General features: G+C 37.6%; 1 protein-coding gene across 5 annotated transcripts in view; it reads left to right on the top strand.

Moving 5' to 3' along the window:
* Window positions 1–393: 393 nt before the first annotated feature.
* Window positions 394–23,517, top strand: part of LOC113077504 (rap guanine nucleotide exchange factor 2-like) — a 32,291-nt gene continuing 9,167 nt past the window's right edge. For 2 of the 5 annotated variants that reach the window (XM_026249868.1, XM_026249866.1), the window contains exons 1-19: window positions 394–1,090; window positions 12,173–12,243; window positions 12,334–12,390; window positions 13,787–13,870; window positions 13,954–14,029; window positions 14,106–14,273; window positions 14,560–14,577; window positions 17,155–17,277; window positions 17,647–17,824; window positions 17,918–18,054; window positions 18,149–18,307; window positions 19,560–19,712; window positions 19,799–19,963; window positions 20,044–20,151; window positions 20,238–20,441; window positions 20,530–20,638; window positions 20,729–20,972; window positions 21,159–21,319; window positions 21,842–21,856. In XM_026249868.1, coding sequence (XP_026105653.1) covers window positions 1,007–1,090; window positions 12,173–12,243; window positions 12,334–12,390; window positions 13,787–13,870; window positions 13,954–14,029; window positions 14,106–14,273; window positions 14,560–14,577; window positions 17,155–17,277; window positions 17,647–17,824; window positions 17,918–18,054; window positions 18,149–18,307; window positions 19,560–19,712; window positions 19,799–19,963; window positions 20,044–20,151; window positions 20,238–20,441; window positions 20,530–20,638; window positions 20,729–20,972; window positions 21,159–21,319; window positions 21,842–21,856 — 2,314 coding nt within the window. In that variant the 5' untranslated portion in view covers window positions 394–1,006. The remainder of the gene's footprint in view (window positions 1,091–12,172; window positions 12,244–12,333; window positions 12,391–13,786; window positions 13,871–13,953; window positions 14,030–14,105; window positions 14,274–14,559; window positions 14,578–17,154; window positions 17,278–17,646; window positions 17,825–17,917; window positions 18,055–18,148; window positions 18,308–19,559; window positions 19,713–19,798; window positions 19,964–20,043; window positions 20,152–20,237; window positions 20,442–20,529; window positions 20,639–20,728; window positions 20,973–21,158; window positions 21,320–21,841; window positions 21,857–23,517) is intronic. The other 3 variants (XM_026249869.1, XM_026249867.1, XM_026249870.1) reach the window with 2 other exon arrangements.

The following is a 23,517-nucleotide window of genomic DNA, read 5'->3' as shown; positions in this document are numbered from 1 at the left end:
ACCAACCTAGTTATTGGAACTAGAAATCTAAATGAAACTGTAAGGAAAATAAAAAAATGACATGGAAATTATACATTTCCACATGGATTATATCAACCAAAAATGAAGAACACGTGCAGCGCAGTGTCAGTGGAAAGTAACTGCGCATGCGTACTCTACTTGGGTACTTCTCATAAACGAAACATTTATTATAATATAATAAATTATATTTAATTATTTTTTATACAAAAGTAAAAACATTTAAGAGTTTAAAATGTTTTAGGGACATTTTCTGGGTTTGTAAAGCGCGTTGTTTTCCACTGGTCGCCGCTCCACTGTAACAGCTCTGACTCAAAGTTTGGCAGAACTTGCTGTCCACTGGAGGCGCCAGAATCCGGCTGTTTAATATCTATATTCAACTCTTGTGAATCACGGCGATGTCATCGGTCCAGTTTCACCCCGCCCGTCCGTCCGTCTGTCCGGTATCCGCTGCGCAGTCGCTATGGACGCACGTAATTTAGTTAAACTACTTTAACTTGGATTATCGGACACTTAGTGTCGGCTTTCGCTTTCGCCGCGACTGAAGAGACTCAAGAGACTCACGGAGTGATGAACAGCCACCCCGAAACAACGGAGAACCGTGAACCTCCAATCAGACACAAGCCAATGCGCAGACCTTTATAGACGTCTATATCTGTTTCAATGATGTTACTCGCCAAAACGTGATTCTGTTACCCTATAATCTTTACGCGCTCTTTAGCAATATATTATTGAATGCCATTAACGTTTGACGGTGTAACGTTATATATTTTGCTCTGTACCCGACTGCCAGGATCTAACGTTACTGTTACCCGAGGATTGAAAACAACTCCAGCCCGGGGCTCGGAAACTGGCCCTCTTTTGGGACATTTTTGACTTTGAGGAACGCATGGGGTTTTACAGATTAAGGCTCTGCTTAAACCAAGGACTCGGAAGCGTTAGAAGCAATGCTCGAGGTTTACTAAAGGAGATCTTTTGTTGCATGTGAATGCACGCGGACAGAATGGCGTCATATGTGGACAATAGTTTCCGTCACGCGATCGTCAAGAATCCTGTCGAGAGAACGCAACAGGTGAGAGACCAGACCACTGCAGTAATGCTGCCTAGATAGGGAGCACACTCGATTTCGAGTCAGCTTGTGCGTTTGTGATTGTTTCTTTAGTTTGGTTGCTACACTGTAGCAGTTCTGAGAGACTGTGGACAGGCTGAATGATACAATGTATACAACTAGAAAAGTTTTCCCCAGTAGAAAACGTGTTATGTAACTCAAGCTGACTTAAAATGTTAAACTGTTACAATTTAAGTTATCTCAGTCAATCAGATTGTGCAACTAGAAACCACATACAGTTAATACAACAGTTTATATACAACACAAGGACACAGTTTAGCTTGTTTCATTTAAACATTTTAAATCAGCTTGAAATAGTTTCATTTGGATAGTTGACTTACAAACATCTAAATAAAACACTGTCACCTTCTAATAGTGGAATTGAATACATTGTTTCATTTAGACCTTGTTTAAAGGCCCCAGCTCCAGTTTGACTATTTTTTTGGAGGGGAATGTGGTGTCCCTTTATTATTCAGTTGATCAAGTTGCTATTTTGTTCCACATAATCAGATCCCGTAATCAGATCCCACAGGGTTTTTTTTAAAGCGTTGCTTAATATAGAGTAGACACTCATTAGAGTTGGAAGGACGTTGTTTCTAGACACGTATTATTACTCATCGGTCAGAAGGGAGCGTTTCCTCACCTTGCCCTTCAGTCCAGACTGTCTTTATTTAAACCATCTGAAATAAACAAATGTCTCCGCAGCATTTACCCCAGACCACAAGCTCATTAAGAGTCCCAGCAACGTATGGATGTCTGAGCACACTGAGCCTCTTGTCTGTGGCCGCTTAAAACTACATTTGAGTTGTGTGTGTGGGACTTTTGGGTCGTGAGCTTCAAGCCCAGAAATGTAATGAATCAAAAGAATGTGAGGAATGTAGTGTAGGCCATTCAGATCTGGGCCTCTTTGTGCAGCCATGACGAATTAAAGCACTTCCTTAAAGGAATTCACAGTTTGTTTGTACACTTCTGAGTGTGATGTGTTCAGGTACACCACTAAATAAATCCAAGAAAGGATTAGGGATCAGGATGTCTGACTTCCAGGAGTCTCAAGCTGAGAGAAACCTAAAAGCCACTCACTGTTGGGCCGGTGTGAAATAAATGAAGAGCTACGCACTAACGCCTTCTGAACACATTATTGCAGCTTTGACGTTGTGTACTAGCTTTTGCATAATTAAGTAATTGCATTGTCTCTGACTGCAAACTGTTAGTTAGAAATCTGGGGAAGTAACCAAAAGGGGTTGTTGTATATTTAAATCTGCTGAAGGTTGGAACTGGAAATGCCCAGATTTCGGTAAAAGGTGTTTTGTGACTGTCACTTCGAGTAAGTGTCAGCTCAATAATAAATTAGCAGTATTAGTCTAGTCCACTGAAACTAAGAGTCTTGTCAAGTAGTAAAGAGAGAGATGCAGTGGTTGGAGAAAGGACAGGAATAGGCAATTTTTTAATATTGTTTTGCCATTTTCCTGTTTCTTTTTGATCGTTTACTGTAAGCAGTTGCACAGATGCCATCATGTAGGCAAGCTGCAGTTGGTTTATGGTCAGGGCCTCAGATGTTTGTGAAACTGTCGCACAGGTCAATGTATTCGTCATGCTATTAGAGTCAGATGCAGAAATATTCCCACTCCTTCTGTGCAGCACAGTATATTTGTGCCGATTCAAATAAATCTTTAATCACACTTTGAGTAAGAGGTTTTAACACTTTCTTACTTGCAAGATAAAAACACGCCAAATGAAATCAGTGTACTTATGTTTCTGAGATATATAATGCATGTCAAATAACTGACAATAACAAGAATGTCATTCTTCCCCTAACTCACACTATAATCAATTGCCTTGTGTTTATATCTTATCTCAATCTCTTTTTTTCTCTCTTCCTGCACTCTCTATATTTCACATGCTCATTCAGTTTCATACATGGTTAAGATACCAGGTGCCCACAATGAGAGCGGAAAGCTGCACTGAACCATGCTTTCAATTGTGTCTGTGCACAACATTCTCATGTCTGTGTGTGTGTGTGTGTAAGGAAGTGTGTTTGTGTGTCGTTTGCTCTTCTCCATTTGTAAACGCATCTGGATATTAAAGCTTTGCCGTCTCCTGCGACTCTATTCTCTTCTTAGTTACTGTATGTGACCAGTTGTCTGTGTTCCCCAGCAAGTCATTATATTTTATGTCCTTGAGCACAGTCATATTAGAGCAAGTGTGTGTACAACACAGGCTTTCGAGTTTAAGGTGTCACTTCCCGATGTAATGAGTCTCGTCATGGTGTGCTGGCTGCTGAGATCAACAGGAAAAGAGCAGAAGAATGAGATGTACTGAGATAAGAGAGGAGCAGAAGAAAGAGAGGAAGAGGGAACAAGAGAGAGAAACAGAAAAGCGAAAACAACTCGACTGAGGTTGAAATCTAGCCACTAGATTTATTCTAAAATTCCTGTTTTGGTGTTGGTGTTAAGACTAAATCTGTTGTAACTCTTAAATCAGACTAGAGTGCGACTAACAGATTTTGGTTGACTTATTTATTATTGTTAATATTTTCATGAAAACATTTAAGAGCAGAGGGTTCAAAGGTACAAATCTCAGGCTGAATATAATCTGACAAGAGTACTATTAATTTGAGCAAAAGTTCACAATTATAATATTTATTATATAATATTTACATTTCCCATACCCTGTTCCTCATTGTAAATTTTAAAATATAAAAAGCAAAACTCTTTATAAACATCCAATGATTTGTACATAATATATATTATACATTTATAACTCAAATGATGGTTTTATTTAGGTCTACATTTGTGTCAATATTTGTTTAGATGACTTGTAAAAGCTGAAGTTATCCAGCTCAGCAGGTTTTTTTTTTTTTTTTTTTTTGGTCAATATGATGTTTGATTTTAATATTTGCTAATTCACATACTTGCCAGCATTTTAAATGTCATCTAAAGTCTCTTGGCTTATATTGAACATGAAGTTAATTCTGTACAAGCTCCAGAAGATCACATGTTGAGTATTTACACCAATGCTGAACAAATAAATCCGAAAATGATTTTGATACCCTATCTTCTGAAAAGTTACCCGTGTGCCATAATGACATTAAATTTCCATTTACCAAAAACTGTGCCATGCAGAATTTTTTTTGACATTTATGCCACCCACACATACAGATCTCATATTTTTTTCCTCCAAGGCATAAAAGTGTCATGTTTCATCTGCATGATGACTTAATATGGGACGTCTGTTTGCCAGGGTTTGGTAAACATTTTGAGCTTGCTGAAACGTACATCAAATCTCAAGAAGAACCATCTGCTCGGATTTCAGGCGATGTTAGGACAGCAAGAAGGATTTGAAAATTGAGCTCTCCAATGATCACAGGCATACTCTGTCTATTTAAAGATTTAGATCACAAAATATAACATTTTGTAGTAAAAAGCTGTGACGTTGGGATCTGTAGAGCAGAAGAACAATGTTAATATGGTCTAACTTTACTTTGGCATTGTGTGAAATAATGGACTTTGGATCTGATTCACGTTCTTCCGAAATGCATTATCCCTGCCGTTTCATAACAATGGTTTCGTTTCCTTCCCTCCTGCTTATATTTGTGTAATTTCATTAGTGAGCGAGACCTCCTGAAAGGGCTTTTAGAGAAATGCAGAAGCACATGTTGTTTGAGATTTAAATGGAACAAAAAACAATTCTTGACCGTTATCTATTGCACATAATACCACAAGACTATTTAAAGACCAGCTGATCTTGATAACCCACCAAATACTTATTATTTATGGCTATCGCTAGTTATTGTTAATAAAAAGATAATGCCTAGTTACTATTTATGTTAGTGTTGTTTAACTAGTTTTTTATAATGTGTGAATGTGTTTCTAATATGCATGTAAATAAAGTATGTGCACAAAGCATGCAATCGCAAATTCTTGACATGCACGAGTTTTCTTAATTCATAAGAATCAACTCCTGTTTGATTCATACAGTAAAGACTATGCCGTGTTTTAATTGTACACTTGATTATTCGATTTCTGTGATATTTCTTACATGTAAATAAACCTGCTGTAGCTGCCAACTTAGTTACATTTTTTATATTTTTGTTTGTAATTATTTTTTCTTTCGTACACCTCACAGAAACCGAGGCCTAATTCTCAGCTGTGAATCCATTCATTATTTTCCCAGAACTTTGCTGACATCATCATTAAGGTCAGCGGTGAAACTTGTATTGGAGTATTTTTAGTAAATGTTGTTTCCGTTTTTATCCCAGTTGAGCGTGTGAAGGATGTTTTTCTGTTCCTCTTTCTCTTTATTAAAGTGATTAAAGTGCATTGACACATTACTGTAATGATAATAATGTCTTGTCAGCTTTTCCTCTCCTCCTGTCATGTTCTCCTCAACCCTGTGCATTAATCAGTGCTGATAATGGACCTCCTCTTCTGCATCATCACTGAACTCAAGCCTTTCTGTAAATGCATGCTTAGTCAAATTTAATAGTGGGCTAACAGCAGGAATGCTTTCATTACTTCAGTTCTGGAATGCCAAGCCCTCACTGTAAGTCTGTGGGATATTTTGAGATTTTTCCAGAGGAATGGTGACTCAAGACAATGCTTTGTTCTCATAAGAAAAACATTTGAAAAGACTGTCTTGAGTTTAAGTGGACTTGATGTAATCTTTCTGCTTTCTCTTGTGGTTTAATGGTAGAACACTTATGCAAAGACTGTCTGTTTCTGTAAAAGTGCTGTTGGTGTGAGTGTGTCTCCTCTCTGGAGTCTGATAGCTTTAAGGAGTTCTTGATTGTTATGGAAAGACATGAACCAGAGCAGCATTGCCTGCTGGTGGATGTTTACATGGAATCAAAGTTATTCCAGGGTCATTAAAAGGATAGTTCACCCAAAAATGAAAATTATCCCATGGTTTATTCACCCTCAAGGCATCCTAGGTGTATCTGACATTATCCATATATGTCCTGGTTCTTCCAAGCTGTATAATGGCAGTAAATGGTGCCCCTGATTTTGAAGCCTAAAAAACTACAACCATCCATAATAATACTTCTCCATAGTCTAATTCTCATTTTGGGGTGAACTATCCCTTTAAGTGCAATTTCTGTTGCACTCGGGCTGGTTGAGATGGTTAACAAATCAAATGTTTGCTCTTATTGAGGAATCAATCTGTTGCTGCGTAGAATTGTCTTTGCAAGTTAAGCTACAATAGAAGAGAGTTTTTAAAATAAATAAGTACATGCATATTATGTACAAGAGCAAATAAGATCTGTTCTGTTTAGAATTTGAATGAACGAGCATCCCTGTAACACAGGTCCACAGCATAAACCGTCTAGTTACACAGTGTCCGTGTGCTTTTAGTGGACTAACTGGAATGTGAGTAATTCAGGGTCAGAGGTCAGAATCTGCATTCATGTAGGACGATAGGTTTTTTTTAACATTTATGTGTGTACAGGATGCATATGGATGTTTGTCGCGATGACAATGGCCTATTCACCATCTGAACCGTAGCTCAGACAATGTTTTGCTCAATTTAGCCGCGCTCGTTTCTCAGTTGTGGTGTTGCTCTTAAATCCTTCCCCATCTGGGTATAATGGTTTTTCCCACCTGCTAACACGGTCACCGATACACCGGGTTGGGCGGGGGGGTTCATGCTTTACACAGACCGTGCTGTGAAACTCAGAAACCACACAAACACAGATGCTGGGCAGCCGTTAGCTTTCTAGTTTTCATTTGTACTTTTTCACTTTACACCTTCACAGGATCTTTCTTAGGAGAACAACTTGAAGAGGGTTGTCAGTTCGCTTAATAGGAAAAGTACAGGATCATGTTGTAAACAAGTTGTTCACATGGACGTGTTGTGTCATCAGAGAACTCAACACCCTTTGTTTTGGACTACAGAAAAGACTTACTCTAGACTACCACAAAGTTTGCCTGTGATATAAAAGAGGACCAGAATTAGAACAGAACATTTCATGCATCGCTGAGAATGTACTGCTCTTCATTGATGACAGATCTTCGTTATTAAATGTTACAAATGATTAAGGATGTAACATGATGCAATATTATTCACAATACAATTTTTTTTTGCTTGTATAAACATCTAATCCGACTTGAATTGTCACATTTATATTGACTTCCACCCAGCTCGGGGTGCATCATTAAATCCCTTCTTAAAGATCTAAACGTTGTAAATTATTGTCCCTGCATGAAAAGTGCTGTGGCTGTAATGTTTGGCACTTTCTAAATTTACCTTGCTACTTTCTTAAATGCCATTCAGGATCATAGATTATACTCCAAAATATCTCAAAGAGCCATGGTGTGCATGTTAAATGTTTCTTCCGTGTGCTTTTTTGTACTTTTCCATGGTATAAGGCAGTTTAGGTTTGAGGTAATAATGTGTTTGTAGTGTATCAGTAATGGTGTCAATGTAATAATGTTCACTGCTAATGTGTGAGCTTCGTGACTCATTGCTATTTCTAATTGCTCGCATGGTTTACTAATAAACAGCTGTGAGAACTGAAAGGGAAGTGGGTGGAAAGTTTCTTTCTCTGCAGCTTGTGTCGGCTTGTTTGATTTTGAGGCGGCTGTGTGTTTATTCTTATAGGAAAGAGTGTAAAGAAAAACCTGTACACTAATTCATGTAGAGGAACATTGGCACATTTTTTTACAGTAGATACTGAGAACTTCATTAAAGGTGTCTGCTAAAACAGGTACTGACACTGATGTCTTCAAATGTTTGTTTGTGTATAGTAGCAGTCATTTGGCTATATCAGTTTTAGGATGGAGAGGGAGGGGTGCAAAAGTCTGCCAAGATGCCAACCGATTTTAGGGCTCCGAAGAGAACGGAATCTCTGGAGGTTCCTGAAGAATTGAAAGTTAACGACTTTGCTTTTGAATTTGAAAATAAACAAAAAGGAAGTTGGCGCATAATGCAAACAGAAAACCGAAGGAAGCGGTGTTTCCCAAATGAATCGTGCTCGAGTGTTCCCACAGTCAGGGAGTTTTACTTTTTTTTTCGAGGCCTGGAATTCACATATGTAAATAAAATATTTGTGTAAAATGTTGAACGTTTTTGTAGCTGTTAATATTCTGTCAACTCAGTATTGTTGTTGAGCAGAGTGAAATTTGCTTACAAGTTAATGAGTAAATTAAATTAAAGTAATTAAAAATGTAATGAGAAATGTGCTGTTTGTAAGGAAAATTGATTTTCATTCAGTAAATTATTAAACTAGATTGGTCTGAATAATTTATTTTTTTTAATTTGAATTTGAATGATCCAATCATCCTAAACTATTGGAAAACATTTAGCAATTGAGTTGTCTAAAAGTGAGAAAGCCCTGTTTGCAATGGGATGATTTTCAGATTTAGTCCGAGATCATATTGGGCTAGTTTACTGATTTGAAACTTCTGATGCCAGACTTTAATAGAATGGAAGTAAACAATGCAGTTATTATTTTATTTGTTGGTATTTTACTGCAGAGTAACTGCAATTTCTTTACACCAATATAATTACCCTGAAGGGACATGCCAACATGTGTGCAAGTAAATATGTTCTAGATGTAATTCATTTAATTGAGTGGCCAGGTCTTCTACAACCAACTGAAATGTGACCTTGGTCTCTTGACTCGGTGGTCTCAGTCCGTTGCCGTAATCAGAACTCTGTGTGCGTGTCTGTCTCTCAAAGAGGAAATGCCATCGTCCAAGAATAAACATTTCTTCCCTTCTACTCAAATCAACCAATTGCAGGCCACAGCACGACGCCCCTGACTGGACCCCATTGGGCAGTTTGAATTTAGTTTCATTTGACTGTAGTAAGTGTAAATGAGAGCTATGGATGGGTCAGAGGGGCGTCAGAGATCATGAGAAAGGTTGTTGGAATGTCAGGGAGGAGAGAAGGAAATGATGACTCCTCTGATGTCCCGTTTGAGAGAGTTTACTGTGGAGGGCTGATGGGACAGATTAGGGGTGGGCGATATGGCAAAAATATATCACAATTTTGTTCCAGGAAAATTACGATTTGTGATTTTATCATGATTCAAACATATTTTTAAAAACGATGCCTTACAAGGTAACAAAATCTAAAATAAAAAAGATTGGCAGATATTTAGGCCCAAAGTGTTCAAACAAACGGCGCTTTGGTTTTTAGGAGTAGAATTCATGAAATTGAATGAACAAATATAAAGAAAAACACTATGTACATCAATTGTACATTGATTCTTATTAAAGCAACTGTATTAAACGTCTTCAGTCAAGAGCAGTGAGTGATTTTCCTCTTTGTGTTTTGTTGTTTTATTAATATTAAAGGCATAGTTCACCCAAAAAATGAAAATCCTATCATCATTTACTCACTCTCAAGTTGTTTTAATCCTGAATGAGTTTCTCTCTTCTGTTGAACATGAAAGTTAGTTTGAAGAATGCAGGAAACTAAACAGTTGCTGGGCCTCAGTGAATAAATGTGTTTTTTTTTCTTATTATTTGTTTTTTTTCTGCTATCAACGATATGCATATCGCAACAACATATGATATCTGAATCATTTTAATAATGGGCTACTTAAATCAAAACATTGCAAGAGGTCAACGTTTTGCATAATTTTTTAATTGTTTTCTCACATTTATGTTAAAATTACATTTTCAGATTTGTGACATTACTTTCTATGTAATGCTAAAACACTTCTGGTCTCTTTCAGTAGCCGTAGTGTTGCTTTCTTTTCCAATAATAAATCGAATGTAATTTTAATTGATTTTACACACTTAAGTTAATATCATATTGCATATAAAATATCTAATTATTTAACAAGGTATCGCATGTTTCTTCAATATCGCACAGCCCTAGTTTTAAGTGTGTGTATGCTTCAGGTGTAAAAGCGCATGTCAGAACAGCATGTAAATTAAATGTTTAAGCAGCAAGGCTTTCATGCATATGCAAATAATTTACTTTTGTGATTATGAAGTGAAATGTCCTGTGAGTGTAACGCTACCGCTGAGTTAACATTTGATTTGAATGTGTGTGGCATTGAACAGTATATTGAGACCGAGGCATCAGAACTGAAACTGATAGAGTGTGTGCTGCAGATTGACATTTTTATCGTCCACAATCAAAAATTGTGATATTGCACACCCCTAGTACAGATAAATGTGTGAATGTTGTGGCCTTTAAAGGTCTCCACACTTAACTTCACACATACAGTGAGACCCAAACTCCTGAGACTGTGATTTAAACCTAGTTGGAAGCAGTTTCAGAGTTTTGATGAATTAAAAATAATAAAAAGTTGTTTTTGGTAAAATATCTGTAATTCTTGTAAATTGTCATGCTCATAACTATATAATATGTATAATATTTAAACCTCATTGTGTGTGTTTTTTGTTTTGTTTTTGTATGTATATCACACCATCATAAGCACAGGATACAGCCAGTATGACCTCATCACATCAGTGAAGTTTTGAAATCTTACCAAATCACAGGAAATGCTTAGTTGGTGACACTAAACCAGTGTCGACAGGACTGCATGACCGGCCCTTTAAGAATGGGTTAAGCAAGCTGACATGTTAGCAAATCAAGCTAAAAAATAAGACTTGTGCCAAAAATGAATTCTTTTGGCAGGGTTTTAGTCTCTGTGATGGAAATAGTTTTGATGAGTTCAAATTTCTTGTTCAAGGGCTTGAAGTTTTTCCGTCTCCCTGTTTTCTCACTCTGCAGAAGTGTGAAATAAAAGGTTTCTAAATTAGCTTTAATGTGGTTATATCTGCTGTGTAGCTCCTTCCTCTTCCTCAATGCCCCTTGCATAATAGGATCGTATTACCTCATTGTAAGACTGCATTAACAGAACAATCTTTGACCATGACATGATTCCTCTCACCAGATTTTGTCTAATAGTTGCTTACAAAAACATCCATAGACAAGCTCATTTAAGGAACAGTATCTGTTAGACCAGAAACACACAAAACTAATATGTTGCAAGCACTCAGTCCTGTTGTGTACTTAGCATTTCATTACTGTGGCAGTAACAAACTTTAACAACTTGAGTGTATTTGCTATAATAAACACAAAGTGATGTACTTCAGGTAGCTCACTTTAAATATATATAATTTTTATTATTATTTGTGAATATCTAACAAGTTTCTATAAGATGCCCAAAGAGGTAGGCAATTGCTAGGTCAATGAGACACATCCATATTATCTTTAATCTTGTATCAAAAGAGTAATCGAATAATGACAGAAGTAGAGAAGAAAAAAGAGAGGTGAAAGTGAAGGAGTGAATGATGGAGTATCTGCAAACATTCCATTCTTGTTAAATGCTAACTGCGTAACTCAGGATGGGTGGAGTTTGATAGTGATTAAGGAGGGTTATGTGTACAGAGTGTTTGGGAAAGGTGTGTTTAAATTCCTTTACATGGGGCTCCTCCTACTGGTGCTTTTGTGTTAATACAGGCAGGTTTGAAATGTCTTGTGAGGGGGGGGGGGAGCAGGTTAATTTGGGGAATATTTCTTATTTATTGCTACATTGGCATAAAACCTTAAACACCCCCACCCCCCAAGCCTCTTTTCCCAATAAATTGCTAATAAAAAAAAAAGTTGCTTAGCCTTCCTAAAATTTCTAAAATAACTACACATTTTTAGTTTTTCTATGTTTACACAATTTGAGACATGTCTACATACAGATTGATTTTTTCGTCAATGAAAATAGAATAAGCCAAATAAATATATAAAATACTGAACTAAAAAACATCTTTAACACATTTAGTTTTAGTTATTGATACATTCAAATGTATTTAGTTTTATCTTCTTTTCTTGCAATAGCTGTAGTATTTTTAGTTGAGTTGTTCAGCTTGACAAATGCAGCAAATTTGTGTAAAAAGGTAGGAAATCTGGAATGAGATTATTTACGCTCTGGAAAAGGTCCGAATGAAATAATTTTAAGGAATGCTAAATGAGAAATCATTTGCTGACTGCATACGTTTGCATGTGGCACAGAGCTAAATGTGATGTTTTCAGTAGTAATCATTCATGTAAAGTAGCTCTGCAAGCGTAACGTCCTATGTCTCTGTTTTGCAGGATCTCCAGATCGTGTACTCGTACCTCCATGGGATGGAAGCACTGTCCAATTTAAGGGAGCACCAGCTTAGGTACGAGACAGTGTGTGTGTGTGTCAGGACTTTCATTACTACATTATAGAAGGGATGTGCTTTGCTTAACACTGTTTATTCCACCTGTAGGTTGATGTGTGAGACAGTTCGATATGAACAGCATGAAGCTAATGAGGTTTTATACTAGTGAGTATCCAAACACATACACACTCAAGTCACAAGAATGATTTTTGCAACATTGCAAAAAAAAAATCCTAGTTTAGTCTGTTTGTTTACAGGGCAATGCACATTAATAAACATGGCTGTAAATGTGCCGGAATAAGACAAAAATGCTATTTCTTTCTTTTTTTTTTGAGATCTGTAGATCCTTGACTGTAGAATGTAAAAAAAAAAAAGTCAGCCTAAAAACAAAAACAGGGCATCTTATACAAATACACACATGCACAGAAAAATAAGAAAAAAATAATTAATACTAAAAAAGAAATGCAAGTACATGATTCCACATACTTAAATACAATAATACGAAGTTATCTAAATTAAATATTATGCTATATATGAGGTAAGAGAGATGGCGACAGGAAAAGGCAAATAACCAAGAGCAATTCATATTAAAAGTCTAAAATATAAATATGAAATTATGAAAGTTCATTGCATTCCTTTAACTTAAATTGTAAGTCTCCTTTAAGTTTCTCAGTTCAAGTAAATCTGTAACATAGGCAGAGCAACGCTTCTTATGGAAAAGTGAAGTCATGGTAGCTCATCAAAATCTGGAACATTCCCCATCAGTTATGTACTTTTCCCCCATTTCCCCCCACATTTTTCTAGCTGTAACCTCCCATTATCTGCAGTAAATTTCACTGTGGTGTAATGCCTGCATTTACTAGGCTGTCAAAGTCTGTGCTTTTCCAAAACACACAAAACCAGGCATGTGCTTCTTTTCACCTCTGAGAGTTGTGTTGTGCACAATGGTTTTCCTCAGCATAGTTTAAAACCCACCAGTCTTAACCTCAGATGGCATGCCCGAGGACCACCAACAGTCCTTCGCCAATTTGTATTGCACTCGAACATGGCGAGCGCTTCCTCAAACAGGCATGCTTCAATCTGGGAAACAAAGCATGCAAACAACAATAAAAAGCACACTGACCCTAAACTTTTAAACAGCAGTGTATATCCTGTAGATCGCAGTCTAAACACATTTTATGCTATTTTCATACAGTGGGTAAATAATCACATTTTGTTGCTTTACAGCCTGAAATGAAGACGGACACAGTTTTTGTTTTATCCAACTATATGTACTCCGTGCAACTTATGACATCCAAGTGAAAGATAGAACACCAACATGATAGAAAAAAACATTTCTTATTATCTGTGTGTTGTACTGAAAGCCCCTTTCTTCTGGAAACTACTAAATTGAGCAAGATGCATTCACTCACTTTCGTACGATTCATCACTTTAGTTTCCTTTCCCGAACGGGACATGTGTGTTGTTAGGTCACTGCTCCACCCAGACTATAATAGTAAGAATAGACTAAAATAGAAGTGTTGTGTGTGTGTGTGTGTGTGTGTGTGTGTGTGTGTTACAGTCCCGATGACATTGGGAGCTGCTGGTATATCCTGCTGTCTGGCTCAGTCTTTATAAAGGAATCCATGTTTCTGCCCCGCAGCAGGTATGATTGCATTCGGTTTGCCCCATTGTATCCTCTCTGTGTCCTGTTCTGTGTTTTGTGTGATGTATGTGGTTTTATTTCAGTTTTGGTAAGCGTTCTGCGGGTAGTTTGCGTCGTGGTTGTGAGTGTATCGTCCTCGAGGCTTCTGAGATGATTGTGGTGAGTTATTTGTGAAGTAAGCCATGTTTCGTTCAGTAAGAGGAGGATACGGTTATACACTATCTGTCTCTCTCAGGTGGACTACGTGGATGACAACGATGAGTATTTCCAAAGACAAGCATCTCATCGTCAGTCCAGGAGAAGATTCCGGAAGATAAACCAGTGCGGAGAGCGACAGACTATCATTGATACGGTCGATCATTATCCAGTCAGCAAGCCCCCTCTGCCTCCAGGACAACACTCGGTCCGTTCACACATAAATTTTTCGATCACATTATGTTAAAGTGCAGTCACATTAGAGAAATTTGCAATAGTTTGATTTATTTTTCATTTAATATTTTGTTACCTTGTTTTTACAGAATGGAAATTAGTTTGAGACATCATGCAAAATAGTAAAACCAACATGAAAAAGAATTGTGATAAAATCATGAATAATTTGTTTTCATCTATTGTGAAGCGTCACTGTATTTTGTCATCAGATTAACCCATGGATTGTGTATTAATGTGTTTTTAATTTTCTCTTGCTGCAGGAATGCTCCAAATCCCAGGTAATTTACTTTTTAATACTATCAAATGATAATCTTCAATGCTGCTTTGTGTGCATTATTATTATTAATTTATTTTTTTTGCTGAAACACTGTCAGCTATATTGTGTTAAGTAAACTATAGGTTGGTTCCCTCAAAAGGTGCAAATGTTTGCACATTGTTCCCGCATAGACACAACTTGTAAAAAATGTCTACATTTTTTGCACTTTATTGTCATGTAAAGTGCATGTTAAGAACAGGTGTAAACCTTAATGCATATCTCGGCTGGCCGCTTGTGATCAGAACACTACAAACACATCAAATTCAGCAGGTGGAAGCTGCCTGTTACTCTCTATAGAGCTCAATCTATAGAGGTTTCGGATCAAAGCCATAGTCTTGGCAAATCTACTCTGGTAAAAGCTTCTTATCTTCTTTTCAGTCACTCTCAGTTTCTCCCTTGTGACGCTTTGAGCATTTAGTCTCTTTGCATGAGTTTTTTTTATTATCCTCTGACTTGTCATGGACCTGATTGACAGCAGGAAGGCGGGATTTTGACAGATGTATGTGGCATCCTGATTGTTCAGTGAGCTGTCAATCATTGCATGCTTGTCTTGGTGACTGGTTTAGTATGGCAGTGGGTGTCAACCCGCCCCCCTCTTGATAATCCCATGATCTCCCATTGGGGTGTGTGTGTGTGTGTGAATGGGACGGAGGGGAAGGGTCTGATGAAACCTCCCTCTGTTAGAGTGCTGTCTGTTACTGTGCTGATGGGCAGATTACAGTAGAGAGGGATGCTGTCTCTGACAGAGTGCTTTGGGGAGAGAGATATTTGAAGGTTTAATAGATGCGGTTAGAGCAGTGTGCTACAGAAAGAGACTGAAGATGTTTTAGAGGTAAGCACACAGGATGGTAGGGCATTCAGTATTGCAGGCTATGAGACAGCTAGTCCGGTCTCGTGGCTATGGAGTCAGGGGACATCAGACCAGGACTGTGAGTATCTCTCTCTCTCTCTCTCGAAACACAAAAGCCTTGTGGACTACATGCTTAACTCTTTTACAACAACAGGCTAAAGAAAAGCATGCATTAGTTAATTGTAAATAAACATGATGTGCATGCATTCTTTGTTTGGCTATGCATGCTTCATTTTGTAAAGTATTAGGGAGGAGTTGAATTAAATGAGTGGACTTTAATTTTGGCATTGACAGTGTCCAAGCAGAAAAGTATTATTTTCGATATGCAATTTCTAAGTGAACAAAAATATCAGAATTACAGTTTTGTTGTGCAAACTCAGTTTGATTTTTAATTAATTTTGAATAAATAATAATATTTAAATTATTGGATGTATGTACAATTATGTGCATGATTCTAGTTACATTTATAATTAAATGTTTAACGAATTCAGTTAAGTTATAAATTCACATACTTTTGTTTCTGGCTTTGTTGTGCAATCTAAATTAAATGTAAAATTGATAATTTATTTTTCGGAAGTTCTATTCACGTTGTTAATCTTCATAATTTAGTTTCTGGTTATGTTATACAATTTAATTTGATTTTTACTTTCTTAAATATGTTTTTGAAGTTGTTTTTTTCTTGTTATTGATATTTAATAGGTCATGTAGTCAAATCAGTGGTTTGTTGAGTTTCTGAGTTGCGTGAGTGTATTCTACATGTGATTTTGTTGTAGGGTCACTGTATGTAGGCCATCTGATTTAGGACATCAGAACATGAACCCATCAACATTACTGTAGTAAGCCTCAGGGTATGCTGTACAGTAGGATGTTGGTGTGTGTGCTCGCTGGTCTAATCATTACTTTAGTTTATTCATTAATGAAAGCTTCAGTCATTATTCCATACAGTAGTTTACTTTTTGGATCTTTTTGTGGTGGTGTGTTTTGTCTGTATCAAGGAATTGTGGTAACTGCCGAGCCTGGATAGGGTAGGTATGTGCCAAACTGCTAGCAATAATAATTCATTTTGTGTTTATTTTTATCAACCAATGATTGAAATGACTCGTGGATGGATTATTAAATCTTTAAAATGCCACCATTCAGCTGAACTTGTGTGTGTGTGTGGGAACAGATCATCCATTGCACTAAAGAATAATTGTGCTGACACTAACGCAGGGTTTAAAATTAATCCTTGGTTTCCTGATGAACTAGAAGTTGAAAAAAAGCTATGTTTGCACAAATGATCCCAAGCTTGTGCCAGGAAAGAATTATCGTATTTTTCTGCATATAACATGACTTTTGAAGCAATAACAACAGCGTCTTGTAATGTGACATGCAACACTCCCGATTAAACTGTATTAAACAGTAATTAAAAAAATATATTGTACATGCACTATAATTATAATCATATTTATTGAACTTTATTGTACTTTAAAAAAATTATTTGTCACTGCAGGACAATTTAAATGAACTAAAAAGTGTTTAAAATGTGGAAACAGAAAATGATACACCAGATACACACACACACACACACACACACACACACACATATACATATATATATATATATATATATATATATATATATATATATATATTCATATTTGTTTATTCATCCCTCTTTTTATAATGGTATATGTATGTCTCTTGCAGCTTCCTACCGACATCTCAAAGCCACACCCCTCTGACAGTTGCCACTCCCATATCACTTCCAGCCAATCACGTTCCAGCATCGCCAGTGATTCAGGAAGTAGCAGCCTATCAGATATTTACCAGGTGATAAGAGACGCTCAGAGTTTATATCAGGAAGCAATCTCCTTACACGCTCCACAACAGCAGCGCATCCCGACAGAGATTTATTGTGAACATCTGGGACACACGCACTCGCACACATTGAAATCCTGTCCCCCCGCCCTCCTCTGTGGTCCATCTGTCACCTCTCCATAACCTACTCGTGTCAGTCCTCAAGCGCACATACCTTGTGATCCTCAGATCAGCATTACACATGCACACACAAACATCCACCGCGTGTACAAACACAGCCAGCTCAGAGTCACAAGGTCTCTGGAAACAGAAATGCGGGTCACAAAGGCTGCAGATGTCTACGAACGTCATCATTCTGAACTCACATGTTTTCTCTCACAGGCCACTGAGAGTGAATGTGGAGACATGGATCTGAGCGGGCTTCCTGAAACAGCAGTGGACACGGATGAGGACGATGATGATGAAGACGTAGGGAGGGGATCGGACCCTCTTATGAGTCGAGATATTGTGAGAGACTGTCTGGAGAAAGATCCTATGGACCGTACAGATGATGACATTGGTACACTTGAGTTCTTCGATGTTGTTCGATGATGCTACTGTCATTTTTACTTTCATTTACGCTTTCACTTTTATTTTCTCTTTCCGTGTACAGAGCAGTTGTTGGAGTTTGTGCAGCAGCTTCCGGCTTTTGCCAGTCTGAGTGTTTCGGTGAGGAGGGAGCTGTGTGCCGTCATGGTGTTTGCAGTCGTGGAACGGGCCAGAACCATCGTACTCAACCACGGGGAAGAGGTGAGACGGGACCCATCGCAGCATTTCATCTCTTTATATGTGTTCAGCTGATAACTGGCACTTATGTGTGTGTGTGTGTGTGTGTGTGTTTAAGCTGGACTCATGGTCAGTCATTCTGAATGGAGCAGTTGAGGTGACCTACCCAGACGGCGGCAGTGAGAGTGTGTGTATGGGTGGAAGTTTTGGTGTCTCCCCTTCTATGGAGAAACAGCTGATGACTGGAGTCATGAGGACCAAAGTGGATGATTGTCAGGTGAGAGGATGATCATTACTTCCGTATTTTTCGGACTATAAGTCGCAGCAGAGTATAAGTCGCATCAGTCCAAAAATACGTCATGAAAAACATATATAAATCACACTGGACTATAAGTCGCATTTATTTAGAACCAAGAGAAAACATTACCGTCTACAGCCACGAGAGGGCGCTCTATGTCTTCAGTGTAGACTACAGGAGCAGTGAGCAGCAGAGCGCCCTCTCGCGGCTGTAGACGGAAATGTTTTCTATTGTTTCTTTTTTAGTTCATTTCTCTTGGTTCATGTCAAATTGATTTTGATAAATAAGTCGGATCTGACTATAAGTTGCAGGACCAGCCAAACTATGAAAAAAAGTGCGACTTATAGTCCGGAAAATACGGTAATCGTTAGGCCTGTCACCATAACAACTTTTTTGTTGTGTGATATATTCCCCCAGAAATAATTGCGATAATCAATATTATTGTCATTTTAAAGACCACTGAATATAAAATCATAATGTAGAAGGTCTACACACTTCCAAATGACAACAAACTTTTAATTTTTGATAATATTTTGATCGTGGAAATTAAGTGTCCGAATATTAGATACCTTAAAACCTTAATCATTTGTAAATAAACTTTTTTTTAACAAAAAGTGCAAAGTAATGAATAGAAAAAAAGAAAAATTCACAACGAACTTGTATGGAGATTTTTCCCGGTCTTTCTTTTCTCTGTAAATAAAGGGTGCACAACTAATAAAAAAAACACAATTACTAACTTACTCAGCAATCAGATGTCTGTATGCACGAAGGCACAGATCCCTAAACAAGACCAAATCTGCAGATTAAACTTTTTTTTTCGTTGAAGCATGTTTTAAATTTGAACCAGCTCCTCACGACTACATCACATTATGAACGAGAAGCTGCAAAAGACACAGGCGCAAGTGAGATGTACAAAACAGGGTGACATAAATAATTAAGTAAATATAAAAGGGTTGGTATATTGCGTCACCAAAAATGATTAAGGTCATGTATATTTATTGCGCGATAAGTCGGTATATTGTATATAGTGACAGGCCTACTAATCATCCAATAGCTCATTTGTCAATAAACAGAATCCAGATTTTCTAGTGTTTTGGTTTAGAAATGCAAATCGAAAATCTCCTATTCGATGATAATGTATCAAATAAAAAGCCTTATTTCTAATGCAAATTGTGCATAAAATTATGAGACGCCAGTTAACATCATTATGTGTGTGTGTGTGTGTGTGTAGTTTGTGTGTATTGCGCAGCAGGAATACTGCTCCATTCTGAATCAGGTTGAGCAGAACACACAGCGAGTGGAGGAGGAAGGAGAAATCGTCATGGTGAAAGAACACCGAGAACTCGACCGGACGGGAACCCGCAAGGGACACATTGTTGTTAAGGTATAACCGTCTTTTGGAAAAATCTTACTTGAAATTTTTTTTTTTTAAATCCACTGAATTTTGCATCTGATGTATACTTTTTTTAGGGCACTGCTGAGAGGCTGATGCAGCACTTAGTGGAGGACCATTCAGTTGTCGACCCCACATATATCGAGGACTTCCTGTTGACCTATCGTACCTTCCTGCCCAGTCCTCTGATTTTGGGACAGAGACTTCTGGACTGGTTTAATGACTCCAGTTACCGGGATAAGGTAGTGTGACTGACTTTAAACACATATAAATCTTCAGCTGGACGGGACTCAGAGTTCTTCTCTCTCTCTCTTTTAATCAGGTGACCCGAGTTGTGTTGTTATGGGTCAACAATCACTTCAGTGACTTCGAAGGAGATCCTGATATGAGCAGTTTTTTGGAGGAGTTCCAGAGCAATCTGGAAAGAGAGGTATGAAGTGCATACACTTGTCACTTTAATGCATATTCAGTTGTCATATTATCATCCTTATTAACTTCCTCTATTTATCCGAACAGAAAATGACGGGTCAGTTGCGGTTACTTAACATAGCATGTGCTGCTAAAGCCAAACCGAGAGTGATTACCATAAATAGGCCTGCTCGAGAGATGCCCCTCCCCTTCACTCTCATTGGAGGAGCTGAACGAGGAACACGCCTCTTTATCAGCGGCGTAGAAGTCGGTAGCAAAGCAGAAGAGGCGGGGCTTAAACGTGGAGACCAGGTAACACCTTTCGAACCTCAGTAAAATATGAAGCATATTCTTTGACAGTTTTTTTCTTTCTCTTCTAATCTTTTTGACACTCGGGCAGATTTTGGAGGTGAACGGGCAGACGTTTGAGAATGTGCAGTTGTCCAAAGCAGTAGAAATCCTCAGGAACAACACACAGCTCTGTATGAGTGTCAAAACCAACCTCCTGGGTAAGATTTCCCGCTAGGATACACCTTCCAAGGCTGGGGATAAATATCTCTAATTTTTGTATTTTCCTTTACTCGCTTCACTCCTCTCAGTTTTCAAGGAGTTGGTGGCCAGGGTGGCAGAGGAAAGGAAAAACGGCATTCCTCATCTCCCAAAGATTGGTGACGGGAAGAAAAACAGCCGTTATTCTGTAGCTGAACTTGCCGCTGATTCGGATCTAATAGGTCAAGAAAAAGTCAACAGGAAGGTTAAAGCACATACAGTGGGCGGCCGAAACAAACTCATGAAGATTCTAGACAAGACACGCATGAGCATCCTACCTCAGAAACCTTACAGGTACACAAGACCCTGACGAAGAAAAGACATCAGTACGGATCTTGTCTTGTGTTAGTGATATGTTCATAAACAGAAGGGGGTTATAGCATTATTTCACATCCACTCCTTTTGAGTTGTCTGGGAGATTCTGGTGTAATGTTGACCTCCCATAGAGTCATGCTGAGTCATTGTGCTTCTGTTGTGTAGTGACCTCGGGTTAGGGCAGACTCAGGATGACAGCATTGTGGGATTACGGCAGAACAAACAGACTCCGCCCACTATGGCTGTTAGTGGAAATCTCTCATCCAGTAACCCTGACCTGGCTCCAGGCCAACAACGCATCATCGACTACAGTACACAACCACCAGGTAATTGCACAGGATATATATGTGTGTGTGTGTGTGTGTGTGTGTGGGGGGGGTGGGGGGGATGTGTGTGTAGTTTGTATATATGCACATTGATGTTAGAAGTAAAATCAGTGTTGTTGTTTTTTTAAGTTTCTTAAGCTGCAAGCAATGAGCAATTAATCGCAACAGGAAAATTTGATACCGGCATATCCCTAGTGGCGACCCTATATAATGGCCATTTTGTTAATAAAAGTGCATGGTGTCATATCTATGACTGTCATTGTTAAGTGTTATGTTAGGTCAGATTTGTTACTTTCAATCGTTTAAATCAAAAAGCATAAAATAAATACATAAATACTAAAATAAATAAATAAAAGTGCAGTGCAGTGATGACAACAAGCTTCTGTGTTCCTATGTTTTCTGTGAGAGCACAGCGCAATCTGCGATCTTTTCTCTCTCTGTGCTGCTTTTTGTGTTCCCGCTTTCCTTCTGTTATATTTGTGCCCTTGTACTAATGATCCACAACCCTCTGCTTGCTCGCAGCACCTGGATTTACTCGTGAGTATTTGTGCTCTGCTGCGGTTCTGCTCTTCTTTTAGACACCTCTCGTCTAGTTCCACTCGTCTCTTTAGAAAGCTGTTCCTCTTCATAGGCACCTGTCTTACGTAATTGCCCGTCTAGTTTTATCTGGTTGACTGATTTTCTTTCTCTCTTTTCTGCTGATTGTTTCAGTTCTGTATAGTATTGTTCTTGTACATAAATGAGTCATTATTGAGTCAGTGGCAATGTTTTCACGCTGATGGCATCACCATGTGGATCAGACTCTCATTTTCTTGAAAGTAAGTTAAATGTGTTGTTTTTGCCAATAGACTGTGTTTTGGCAAGCCTGACTGACTCCCTGCGTCAGATTAAACAAGATTTAAGGCTGTGGGTCTGTATATTAATATAATTTGTGCCATCTGCTAAACATGCCACTGGGCCAAGTCCTGTAGTTGAATTAGCTTTGCCTTTTTCAAACTTTGATTGATGCACTACTCTTACTGCTTTGTCTTTTTATGTAATTTAACTTGGTTTATGTTGCTTCTGTTCATGGTTACCATTTCTGAAAGTAAACACTGCCTCTCATCATTTTCAATTATGCATTAAAAGTTCTAAAGTAGTTGTTTAAGTATAGAGTAATGAAAATATGAGAGTAAAAAAAAAAAGTTTCTTATGCTCATTAAGGCTGCATTTATCTGATCAGAAATACAGAAAGAAAACCGTAATCTTGCTAAATGTTTTTAAAACATAAAATAATGGTTTCTATTTCAATATCCTTTAAAATAGTATTTATTTATGTGATGCAAAGCTGAATTTCCATCAGCCATTACTCCAGTATGAAGTGTCACATGATCCTTAAGAAATCATTTTAATATGCTGATTTATTATTATAATTATCAGTCTTGGCAACAGTTGTGCTCCCAGATATTTTTTTTGGGGGGGGGGGGGAACTGCGATATCTTTTCAGGATTCTTTGATGTATAAAACTGTAAAAAAGAACAGCATTTATTCAAAATATAAATCTTTTCTAATAAATATAAATCTTTGCTATCACTCCTTAACAATTCAACACATCCTTGCTGTATAAAAGTTTAAATAAATAAAAAAATAGAAAGAAAGAATAAAAATTTACTGAACCCAAACTTTTGAACTGTAGTGTATATTGTTAGAAAATATTTATATTGTAAAGAAATGCTCTTTTTTTAAACATTTTATTAATTAAAGAATCCTGAAAAAAAGTATCACAGATTCCAAAAAAATATTATGTAGCACAACAGTTTCAACACTGATAATAAATCAGCATATTAGAATGATTTCTGAAGAAACATGTGACATTTTTTCCTGTATTTTTGATTAAATAAATGCAGCCTTGATGAGCAGAAGAAACTCCTGTAAAAAACATAAAAATAATTCTGATCCCAAACGTTTAATTGCTAGTGTATATGTCACTATACAACTGTCCAGTTTAAGATGTACATATTTTATTTCTCATTAGTGCCAGTCTGCTTGGTCTGCGTCTCCGTGTTAACATCTCTGTCTTTATTATTAGGGTTCCTTTCATCTCTTTTCATTTTAATGTTTGAATATACTTCTAGAAGTTGCATGTAATCTGAGCGATGCAGGAATGTTTGGATCCTAGTTCTGATTGAGGTTTACGTACCAGTATCCAGTTATTTTAT

This window comes from Carassius auratus, unplaced genomic scaffold, assembly GCF_003368295.1.
Source record: "Carassius auratus strain Wakin unplaced genomic scaffold, ASM336829v1 scaf_tig00022711, whole genome shotgun sequence".
Lineage (NCBI taxonomy): Eukaryota > Metazoa > Chordata > Actinopteri > Cypriniformes > Cyprinidae > Carassius > Carassius auratus.
The sequence above is the reverse complement of the archived record's forward strand: the minus strand, read 5'-3'. Positions and strand labels throughout refer to the sequence as shown.